At 45.3% G+C, this 12,500-nt stretch overlaps 1 protein-coding gene across 1 annotated transcript in view; it reads left to right on the top strand.

Annotated features, from left to right (window-relative positions):
* The first annotated feature begins 7,169 nt into the window (after window positions 1–7,169).
* Window positions 7,170–12,500, top strand: part of emid1 (EMI domain containing 1) — an 89,849-nt gene continuing 84,518 nt past the window's right edge. Inside the window, exon 1 of the mRNA XM_061261545.1 lies at window positions 7,170–7,730. Within this exon, the coding sequence (XP_061117529.1) occupies window positions 7,546–7,730 (185 nt within the window). The 5' untranslated portion in view covers window positions 7,170–7,545. The remainder of the gene's footprint in view (window positions 7,731–12,500) is intronic.

Raw genomic sequence — 12,500 nt, 5'->3', positions numbered from 1 at the left:
TGTTTATTCGTTGACGTGCGAATTAAAACTGAACGGCAAACTGAACTTCGCTTTCCACTTTGCGGAATCTACATAAAATAAAGCAATACATTATCATTAGGTTATTTTATCCATCGGATATTGAAAGCGAAAATTCCCCGCTTTGAACGAAAAGTTAAAAGTCGCCTATGGTAAAATAGACCCTGTGTTATATCCTATCAGCCAAAAAATGCGTGACAACGGAATTTTGAGTGCACAACCCGGTCTGTAACGAAGTTGTTCACAACAGCATATTTACAGATTACATGTCAATCAAGTCTATCAGGCAGAAGCCATAGGCACGAGGGTTGAAAACCTGAAGAAATATCATTTTAACCGATGCATTTTAAAAGAATTACACAGGTAAACTACACTGCACAATGTCAATGTAAATATTTATTTTGGCAATTAGGCTGACTTTCCATTATCGGACTTACAATGTTGACATTTAACTATTGAAATGGCCCAAAATAAAGTTTGAAAATGCAATTTCTCAGTAATTCAGTAAAGATACGACCCTAGCGGTCATAAGCAGTATCGGTTCACCGGTTCACCGTTTTAAAATGATGCTAACCGGTTACAAAAACTGATGACTTGTCACATCCCTAGTAAGAACCCCTTGTTTAGATTACCACACCCAGGTAATGCATATTTTCACACTGGGGAAGCTTTGAAACTCATTGAAGAGTCAATGGGGGGAAAATGTTCTTTATAAAACAACAAAGGTCACCATTTCTTTCTTTTACAGTAATTTAAATGTCTCAATCTATTTTTGTCACTCAGTAGCTTGATGTTATTTACTGTGTCAATTGCGGCTGCTGATAAAATGGCCTGCCTCCTGGTTATTACTGGTATGATAAACACAGCCCCAGAGCTTGTTTCCTCACACTCTTGTGTGTTTCATTGAAATGGTAAATGGTTGGCATTTATATAGCGCCTTTATCCAAAGTGCTGTACAAATCATGCTTCTCATTCACCCATTCACACACACACACACACACACCATGCAAGGCACCGACCAGCTCATGTGTCATTGCCAGGGACACGTCAACACCCCCAGGGCAGGAATCAAACCAGCAACCCCTCCGACTGCCAGACAACTGCTCTTACCACCGGAGCCAATATCGCCCCACTTCTAATTATGTGCAGAGATGATTGAATCTGAAATCTGCATGAAATGCGAGGTTCTGCACTTGAAATATAATTTTGGTGAAGAGAATATGTGACCTTTGGTTCAGGGGTCAGCAGAAGGACTGGTTTTGTGATTTTCTCCACTCTGAGCCGATCCTGTCTCCCGGTGATGTACGGGGTCAGGGCCCGTGGCCTCTTGGTCTGCAGGGTCCTGACTTCACACGGGTGAGCGTGAAGCCACTTCCTCCAGGGCTGTCCGAATGCTCAAACAGAGGAAGTGCCCCCTTCCTCTTCTCCAGGGGAAAGTAGGATTACGAGGCTGAAGGACAAATCTGTGGGTGCTTTTCAGGGATTGTGTCGTAGTTTAGGTTTGCTTCCTTTACCTTCATATTTCACGTGCGGCTCAAAATGAACAATCACTGATGATTTAAAGTGTGCTTAAATTCACTTTTGAGAGCAATTCCAGTGGCCTCAGAAAGTATTCAGACCCCTTCACTTTTTGCACTCCCCCCCCACCCCCCACCCCCATCAGTCTACATTCAATAACCCATAATAACAAAGTGAAAACATGGTTTAAACTTTTCATAAGTATTCAGACCTTAAAGTACATTTACATCACGTTTCAATTGTTGGGTTATATTGCAATGTACAATAAAGTCGTAAATACGTTTTGTTTCTAAGTGAAAACGTCGTAAAGAGAACTATCCTGAAATGAGCCTGTCCCTGTGACTGCTTTTTCTTCCCTTTGTGACATCAGGTTACACCCACAGTAAATTATCTCACTCGACACAATTCTTTATAGTGTCCCCGTTTAAGGCAGGGTAGTCAGATAACTTGTCTGTTGTGGTACTTTCCATCAAAATGAACAATACAATACAATACAATATAAAGATGTGTTTTGATCTTTTATTGAGTGGTTCACATTTAAATGAGGAACGGGACATGTTTTTACTGTTCTTTGCACTTTAACCAGCAGTGACTTCAGTCTATTAAATCTCCTCCCCTGGCCCCGAGAATGTGGCAGTTGGTAAGCAATAAGATGGTTCAGTTTCCATGACTATGTTTCCATCTCATTTAAAGTACAACAATGATGTTGTTGACATATACTTGGAGGGAGGTCTAAGCTCTGATGTGGTTAGAGTTTCTGTCGCCAACGAAAAAATAACACTTTTTTTTACATTCCCGAAAACAAAGTTTTTATTAGGTGCTGTTCCATTCCATCTTTGTCATGTCAGTGAGAAGACAAAAGCATACGAATAACCACACAACCACGGACATGCTGTCATTGTACCCAATAAAAATAGTAAGGGCTCGATGGTGCCATATTCAAAATGCATCTAGTTTTAACAGTTGCTCTTCTAACCATCCGTCCTTCCATTTCCTAATCTGCATACTCCTGTTCCAGACTTGACTCTGTGCACTTATGCAGCTAACTCACTAGTCCTGCTTTGTGATGCAGGCCCGTGGATTCTTGTTCTTAGAATGCTATAGACTAAATCTGCTGTATATTACTGTAGCATAATCAAGAAAAGGACATGCCTTTCGTGAAACTGAATCCATTGCCCTTCTTGATTGACTGAAAGAAAAATCTTCCCAGCTTGCCTTAGCCTCTAAGAAACCTTTTTTTTATTATTGTTAAAATTGTTTCTGTTTAATTAACAATAAGTGCTCATGCTTTTGTCATCACGATGCACGATTCAAGCGCGAAGTGCAGATATCAGTCAGTTTTCATATCAGCCTGCTGACGATAGGTGGCAGCATAGCAGTGTCGATTCCAGCCGCGCGGACACCAGAGGCAAAGTTTGGCTCGCGGCTAATTCACGGTTACAGATTGTCCCTCTGGAGAAATGCCAGGAGATCTCAGCACTGTTCCAGCCTCCCTCTGACCCCCCCCCCCGCTATTTTTAATCTTTCAATACAGATCTCTTTATTAGGCCTCTCTCCTCTTTATTCCGTATGACGGCATCTGCAGATATGTCACCCAAGGAGAGCCGGAAAGGAGGCGGGGGGGGGGGAGAACGTAGACAGTCCGCGGATGAGATGTCTGCTTTGTATTCATTCAATGACAATCTTTACCTGTTTTCCCCAGGTAATCTGCGCTTTGTGCGGTTTCTTTAGTATCTAGACCAAGTGCATTCGCCTCGGTAACTGCACTACTCTGATACTCAATCATAGGAAATTCCTGCCTGGTTGCGCATGCATTTGATAATGTCTTCCAAACACAAAATGTATTCAAATATCATATAGGTTGGATATTTTCAATGTAATCTCCATATGTTTTTTTTTTTCTTTCTCAAAAATCGACTCATACCGCCTGGTCTATTATACAAAATAGGCTCTATGTTTCATTTCTTTCCTGTATTTTCCACATGTTTCAAATAGAGTCCAGTCTGGGTTTTTTTTTTTTTTTTTTTTTTGTATGCATCTTAGATAAATTTTGTGAATGCGGTGGTTCTGTATGGGTTATATCCATCGCACATGGAAAATGTAAGTCCTTTTGGAAACTGCAACCATGTCAAACGCTGATCAGAGCACTGGAACAAGTACTTTTCCACTCAAGACTGTGTGCTTTTTTTTCTTATTCTTCTTCCTTACCGAGGCAAATCTATACGCTTAAGCTTCGCCTTTGTTCCCCGTCTTTGTCCCAGTCAGGGAAGGTAAATATACCTTCGCAGGTTTGGAAACCCAGGTGTTTGAGGTCGGGTCGTGTCTGAGCGGAGCTGGAGTTAAACAGCGCTGGCGTCTGCGGCCCAACAGCAGTCAGAACTCCGAAACTGGAAACGTGTCAGTGCAACGGGGCAGCCGGTGTCCAACACGGCTTCTGTTTTTAATCCCTGTTCTTCTTCACTGTCTGTCAGCACCTGTATCTGCTGTTGCTCTGAATTTACATCTCTGGCTATTAACATGCGGTGTCGTTTAAAGCGTCTATTTTAGCATCTTTGTTCCATTAACATTGACTGACAAAAAAGTAATTCATCTAACATTTTTTTCTCATCATTACTCTCTTCTCCTTTATTTGGACAGCACTTTGAGCATAAAACAGTTTTATGCTCAAAGCTTATTATTATTATATTATTCTAACTCTCTTTCCAGTTGGGTGACTAGTGCTGGTACCACTGAAGGGAACAGCTCAGCGGTACAGCCCTTAACCCTTTGAGGTTTGTAGGTTTCTTGGAATGTTTTTCTTCCAAAACTCAAGTGTCCTTCAAAGGCCAGTGTTCTAGAACTCCCTTGCTTTCTGTTGCCAGCGGCGACTGCTACGTCAGCATCAGAGTGTTCAGTTGAGGACGTTCTAATCATCGATATGTGTGACCTCACACCTTAAACACACAGCTGAACAGTGGCGTCACGGTTATGACAACCAGGTCCAGAGAAGAATGCACCCGAGGTCACTCTGGCAACCCTGTCACACAAGAAGCAGTCCTTTTTGGCAGGAGATTGGGGGGGGGGGGGGTATTTTATGAGTGTACGGAGAAGGGACAGAGGGCCTATAAAAACCTTTTCCATTCAAGGGGCAAAGGGGGAAGAATGGTCTTGGTGGTATTTGGTGATTTTGCTTCCGAACCGCCGACAACATCACTGCAATAAGACAATGCTGCGGGAATAGAGGGGAATGCTCTTTCTGTTTCATTGCCCAGAGGATGGAGGGAGAGAGAGAAGAGAAGAGAAGAAAAGAAAAGAAAAAAGGTCTGCAAAGTCCAAACCCCCCCTTCAGTGCAAATGCCCTCCCTCCCTCTCCCTCCTTTAAGGATGAAGATTATTTTCAGCTGCAGAAGGCTGTGGGGATTTAGGTTAAACCCAGCCTCCCAGGTCCCGTTGGCCGTGGCAGAGCTGGACCTGATTCAGCGCTGAACCAGCCCCCCCCCCCCCCCCCCCCCAAAAAAAAAAAAACTAAGCGCAAAACTAAACAAAACAGAAAACACAAATACATGGCCCGTTCCCCTCAGGTTCCCTGTGCTGGTTGGGTTGTCCGTGATTGGGAACAGGTGGGAGCCGGGCGGAGAGGTGGAGCGCTAGCTTCTACGGCACTGCCTGCTGTGACTCCTCTTGTCCTGTGTCATTCAAAGGAGCACGGGCCCTTTTCTACGGGACAGGTTAGGATGGGGGGGGGGGGAATTGGGGGGATAGCTCAGTAATGGGAAAACAGTCTGCCCCCCAGGACAGGATAATAGCCCACTCAACTTTTATTTTCTTTCTTCTTTTTTTTTTAAAAGTGTACTCTACTGTAAATAGCATGAAGTGCTTACAGGTGGCTGTTCACATGCACGTTATCGCTGTATCCACGCATGGAACCTGTCCCCAGCTCTCTCCAGGTTTACCGCTAACGGTAGAGGTGAATCTGGAGTCAGCTGGGTGCCGATCAAGCCCATTGCTTCACTCTTGCCTGTTATTTCCCATTAATTCTAACCATCCTACACGAGACGCTCCTGATAATCATTGCAGATCGCTCGCTTTCTTAGTCAAACAGCCCTTAAGCTTAATGTCTACACCCTGTGTACACATTGGCCATTCATAACTCCCTACCTCAATGCTATGATTAGCCATGTGTACGCCATAGCTTATAATAGCACTTATGTAGAGTTATTGTAGTATTCAAGCTGCCAACTGTGGTATGCTAGTTGGTAAGTTAATATGCTCTTCAAGGGTTCAAGTTGTATCTGTATGGTCAGGCCAGGACTCTGAGCTGTACTTTCCTCTAGGGTCCTCGACACACTTGCCCTGGGTTTGATTTGCACTTTATTGTACCTCACTCTGCATAAGAGCCTCTGCTTCATGACTGTAATGTAATGTAATGCAATAACTCACTGGTAAAATATTACTATGAATAAAAACACTTATCCAATATGCTTAATATATATAGTAGAGTGATTTAGTTCTAAGTGAGCCAGGTGTGCAGCTGTTGTGGATTAAGCGCGAGTCACAGATACAGTGGAGTTTTTGTCTGGGCGCTTTTGTGCACGATGTTTAATCCAGTCGTGTGGCTACATGTCATTGAATCAGATTGTCCGACACCTCCTTGCTTCACCGACCAGAAGATAGGTCACAGGAGGCTGCGTTTACGCATTTCTCCACAGCCAAACTGCCCAGGCGTTTTGCGAGGCTGAGGTCTACTCTAGTATGCCTGCGTTGGATGGCACCCACAATCCAAAATGAGCGAGAATTGATGGGAACTACAAGCTCGCGCTGCACGACTGGGGGCGCACGGGTGGGAGGAGACCTTCCATTAGAGGCACCTGATCTTATAATAACACTGCTCAGCGGAGCAGCGATGCAAAAAAACAACAAAAAATAAAAGACAAGAAAAAATAAAAGAAAAACGCCTGTATGCCGGTGTCTCGTTTCACTGAACTGTATCTGACACCCCGTGTACATGCAGCCAGCAGTTAAGAAATAAGCTTACATAAAATTACTGAAAATTAGGTTACAGTCCTGGGAAGACGACGCTTTGCACAGGCCGCCGGGAGTAAATATTAGCAAATACCAAGTGACTTGCATTCCTGTACTGCGCCTGTTCATCATACCGTTCTCTAAAATAGATCTCATCTTCAAAAAGCTTAAAAGCTTTCAGTTTACGCATTGTTGAAATGCGCGAATCTGCTGGAATTGTCCTCTACCGCACCAGAATGTCCCAATAATATTTGGTTAAAGAGTAACCGGCCGTCTTAAGGTCAGTTCAGTGTTAACAGCTAAGCAGCCAGCACCGTAGAGCCCCCTTGTCCTTGAGTGAAAGGGTGAAACGCGGAATGAGAAGGACAACAAAAGCAAAACACGACGGGCAGTGCTTTTAAAAGACTCGGCAAGACTATATAACACGTTTTTTTTTTTTCATTCATTGTGCGCTTCTCAACTTGAAAAGGCAGTCACAGGCGGGCAGAGAGGGAGAGAGGAGGAGAGAGAGAGAGAGAGAGAGAGAGAGAGAGAGAGAGAGAGAGAGAGAGAGAGAGAGAGAGAGAGAGAGAGAGAGAGAGATTGGGGGACCGGCTAGTAACTTATACGAATATAGCGCGCTCTCAGTCAGCTCACTGCCCACTATTTGGGCACGCGAGGTGACTGACTCGGAGAAAAGTCAGGGAAGGAATGGTTGGAGTTCACTGCGCTGCATCGCGGGGCTATACAGTCTCACTTTGTTTTTGCGTCGTTGAATTGTTTTAGATTTGCATTTACGCCGAGCGCTATTTTAATTGACTGCTAGTAGCGATGCATCCGCGTGCTTGCTTATTTAATAGTTGTTGATTAATGGGATGCTCATCATTTTAGTGATCTCCAGGTCGGGACTTTGATGAGCGCTTTCCTCGCTCCTGCACTAAATCAAATCCGACTCATCTGTTTTTCCACTGGAGCACGCTTTTTTGTGAAATCTTTTTGGGCAGCTGGTCTGCCATTGACGCCGCGGAAATGGAAGCGTGTCAGGGGGACGGCGTGACCGCGCTCTGCCGAAAAAGTTTCCGTTGGATTGTGCTGGTTCTGTGGCTTACCTCCGGGGCAAAAGGGACCTGGGGAACCGGACTCTATAAGTACCCAACCGGGACGCAACTAAACAAAGAGCCCACCGGAGTCTCCGGCGCTCTCTATCAGAGAAGGTACGGATGTTTACATTTCAGCAACATCAAAATATGTTGCGGTTCATTTGCATTGGTTTAGGTGATATTTAAAACTCTGCATAGATGATAGTTGTGGTCTCAGTACATTCAGGATGTGTTTTAAGTTTAAAAAATCTGTTTCGGTTTTATGTGCATCCTATTCTCTCGCTTTGATATTCGATCGAGAATTCATATACGGATATATTTTTTACACGTTGAATATTAAACAGCGTTTCGCCATATTGAGATTAAAAAAAACATGCCCGATCAAGTCAACAAGCGCACTCCTAATTGGGAAATATGGAGTTAGACCTGCTGTTTTGGATAAGAAACGAGTCTGAGATAGAGATAGGCTACACTCTTTCTGAGTCTCCTAGGTCGCAAGGTGGCTGTGATCCCGTTGTCTGTGCGGCCAGATGACAGCCCACACACACACACACACACACACACACACACACACACACACACAATGTGAGAGCGCAACACGAGAAGGGCAATTAGAAAACATTTTGACACCAGATTTCCGTTTCCTGTTCGTGTCGTGGACTGACTTTTCTTGGCCGCATTGTGCGCCCAGTTTCCCCCGCTATGTCCCTATGAGGCCATCGGTCTTTCAAACAGCGGAGCAGCACGCTCCGGTCCGCGGCATCCTCGCCATCTGCGGCTTCTCAGCTGTCAGAAAGCGGCGTTCGGATCCCCTTCTTCCTTAAGAGGGTGAATCACCCCGTCTTCTGGCACCGCTCTGCCTCTATAAATCAAGATGCAGACCCAAATGCATTATATTCCCTTGAACTCGAGAGAACAAGGCACACGGCACAGGGGTACTGCTGGGTATTTTGCTCATGGAGATTTGTGAGATGCTATGCGTGTAATGCCATTGCTTATTTTAAGAGACTGGGAACACGCTTTTCTGAGAACGTTGCTTGTCGTGGTGTCCTATTTCCAGCTCCCTTCCCCGCGTCTTCGCAGTGCGGAGGGTGAGTGAGTGTTGATGGGGGCTGTTTTGAGAACTTGACCCCAGACTAAACAGGGGTGGAACACGCCGGCATCCCCTCCCCTGCTCCCCGGATGGTACGTTTGTTATGGAAGGAGAATCCGGAGCAAGCGAGGCTGAGAGAATGACACAGTTGGTTATCACTAACGCAAATATTTACGCTCGAATTCAAACGCGGTTCCGACGTGTGGGGCGCGCTCGTCAAGTTTGGCCTCGCGGAGGTCTGCAGGTGGCCTGGACTGGCCGTTCTCTCCTCCACCACCACAACGGTCGTTCCTTCTGACGTGGTCTAGCTGGACATGTTTACTAAATATTGCCAGCTGGGACGGCCGCATTCAGATCTGTTTGTAGGAAGCGGGGAAACAAATTCTGCCTTTGTTTGCACTGGGGGGGACGGGGGGGACGGACGGGGGACTCAGATTTGGCACAGTTTCTGTGTGGCCAGTTTCATTTGAGGGCAGGTGCACTGCATTGCCATTCTGGTGCTCCTCTACAGCCTGAAAAAAAAAAAGAGCAGTTGGACTTTGGAGACCTTTTGATGTCCAAATATCCGCTTTGGTCCGGAGCCTTGGCTGGACCCCCGGTAACGTTTTCACAGTGCTTACGCTCAGACAGGTGTACAAACACGCCGTCACAGAGTGCAGGGCAGCTGTCAAAGAGCAGTAACCTTTACTGATGTATGGAGGCAGGTACCCACTGAGTTTTACTGAGTATACTGCTACTGAAAATAATGAAACGGAAACAAGCATTGGATCCAGCAATACCATGTCACACAGAGTTAAAATACAAAGCAAAATGTCTGGTGTTATATCAGTCTTGATAGAGCACTGAACTCGGAGTGCATCGGGTCCCTAATATACTCATGTCAAGTCTGTTAATGTTTATGTAACACATCATTTTGTTGTATAGGCAAAATAGATGTTAATAGCAAATATAAAGTTTTTGTGATTCTACTTGTTATCTGTTTATCAGTATCAGTTTGCATCTATTCAATGCCACATGGAGCTTTCTTTGACCGTTTGTTATATCCAACCTGAGCAGATTTACTTTCTCGCCCTACACACACTGATCGTTTTATTAGGTAGACCCATACACCAGCTTGTTAATGCAGTGGCAGTAATCATGTGGCAGCAACTAAATGCATAAAAGCATGCAGAAATGGGCAGCTGTTTTTCAGACCAAATGTCAGAATGGGGAGGAAATGTGATCTAAGTGACTTTGACCGTAGAATGTTTGTTGGTGCCAGACAGGGTGGATTGAATATCTCAGAAACTGCTGACCTCCTGGGATTTTCATGCATAACAGTGACTAGAGTTTGCAAAGAATGGTGCAAAAAAACAAAAAATATCCAGTGAGCAGCTCTTCAGCAGGCAAAGCGCCTTGTTAATGAAAGAGGTCAGAGGAGAACGGCCAGACAGGTTAAAGCTGACAGGAAGGTGGCAGTAACGCAAATAACCACACATTACAACAGTGGTATGGAGACGAGCATCTCTGAACACACAGCACGTCAAACCTCTGAGTGGATTGGCTACAGCAGCAGAAAAAAAGAAGTCTAATAAATACCTAATGAAGTGCTCACTGTGTGTATTTTCTGCAGTCAGTTAGAGAGCAGGTAAGGGAAGGAAATTGGCCAATATAAAGTGCACCAATACCAGCCTTGCCTTCACGAGCGCTTGGTGTGCTCTTGGCCTTGTTAGTGGGGCACGGGGCAGTTTATCTCAGGCCTAATGAGGGCTGTTTGAGCAGAGGGGCGCTGGGGGTTAAGACAGCAGCTATTTCCTCCCCTGAACCCAGAGACTGAGACCTGGAGGTGATTAACCTTTGACCTTCACCCCTTGTTAACAGAACCCTATCGCCACCTCTGCCGTCTCACCTCACCTGCGGGAACAGGCCGGGGGCCATTTTGTTTCAGGCCTGATACTCATTAAAAATAGTTAAAAATAACGCTGAGTCATTATGTGTATTGTTATTCCGTAATAAGACTGTCTCATGTCTGCGGAAATTCTGATACAGTATTTACTTTGTTGTTGTTTACTTCATAATAACAATGAACAAACAAATAAAGAAAAATCCGTTTAGATACTTCCAAATAGACACTGAACAGTAATTGAGACGTTTCAGTGACCACCATGGCTTATTCAGCAAGTGGTGTCTTGAGCTGATCTTGGATAAATGAGAGTATGGAATAGAATAGTATGGTATATCATTGGTAAAAGACGAGGCACGATGATTACGCATTTTTGTGTTGTTCTTATATAGTTGTGCACGTGCATGCACACGCACGCGCACACTCACGCACGCGCACACTCACACACACACACACACACACACACACACACACACACACACACACACACAAGTGTTTGCTCCTTTCCGCACTTTGCAGAGATAGTCATCTCATCGGCGCTGTTAAAAATGTGCTAAAAGCACTTGCCGAGCTCTTCAGCCCTGCCAATGGGGTTTTGACGATGCGTAGGTATTTCCTTTGCATTGTCAATGAACCTGAGTGGGACCTTTTCTGCCCGAGAAGGAGCCCTTTGGCAGGGGCTGTGTAAGAGCCCCGGTCCCCTTTAGCCTGGCCTCTGACTCTTCCTTTGAACGTGACTCAAAGGGCCGGGGCACAATAGACCGTCCCTAATGCCCCTCATCAGTCTTCCATTGACTGAAACGCTTCCCTGTCAGTCTGCCCCTGAGTGTGGCTTCCACACGGAGAGAGGACGCCCTCCTCTCCTGTTCCCTCTTTATTCCTCCCTCTCTCTCTCTCTTCATCCGTTTCTCCACCTCCCTCTCTCTCTACCTCCCTCTCTCTCTCTCTCTCTGTCTCTCTCTGTTTCTCCACCTCTTTCTCCCTCTCACTCTCTGTTTCTCTACCTCTCTCTCTACCTCCCTCTCTCTCTCTGTCTCTCTCTGTCTCTCTCTGTTTCTCCACCTCTTTCTCCCTCTCTCTCTCTGTTTCTCTACCTCTCTCTCTCTCTGAATCTACCTCTACCCCTCCTAGTAATCACTTTCATTTTCTATTGTATACATGGCAAAAAAAGAAGAAAAAAAAAGTCAGTCTCAAGTATTTTTGTAAAGTATTTCTGTTACTTTTTTTTGATAAATGAGGAATGTGGAATGTGGAAAGACAATTTCATGGGTCAAGCAAAAAGTAACTTAAAACTAGGCTAATATGTTCTACATGAGAAAAGAAAATAAGATTTTAACTTAATTACAACACTCGTTTCACTGACTTTCTTTGCGGTGTAAAGCACACAGCATCTTAGCTGAAGCAGTTAGCCCGTCAGCTAACTTTATCTCATATCGATTGCATCTGCACTCAAAGTCCTCACCGAAAGGTTGTGGCCCGGGTCACTTCTTGAAGCGAGTTCTCCCGCAGCGACCCCGTCTGATTGGCATCTCTCTCGTCTGTGTTTCCTGTTTCTTCGCCTCTCCTCTGTTTGCGTCACGTCGCATTGTTCTTTTACAACGGCGCCCACGACTCTTCAGAAACATTTCTGTTGCTTGTCTGCCCCGTTCCCCGGGAACCCACACAGCGTCCACATGTGGCTGCGCCTCGTCCCACAGTTCAGATTTGGGCTAGCTGCCTCGGGTGACCCCCCCCAGCCCCCCCCCAGTGACAGCACGGCCTCCCTGCGCTCCCCTGGCCTTCTGCCACATCTGTCATTTGTTCCCTGAGACGTTTTTCCCACAGTCAGAAATCTGCAGGAATTCTTAGATTTGTATCGTATTTTTATGTCTTTTTTTTTGAGGGGGTCCCACGCCCTGTTGGGCACAAG

Source organism: Conger conger, chromosome 11 (genome assembly GCF_963514075.1).
Source record: "Conger conger chromosome 11, fConCon1.1, whole genome shotgun sequence".
Taxonomy (NCBI): Eukaryota; Metazoa; Chordata; class Actinopteri; order Anguilliformes; family Congridae; genus Conger; species Conger conger.
This window is presented reverse-complemented; position numbering and strand designations above follow the sequence as displayed.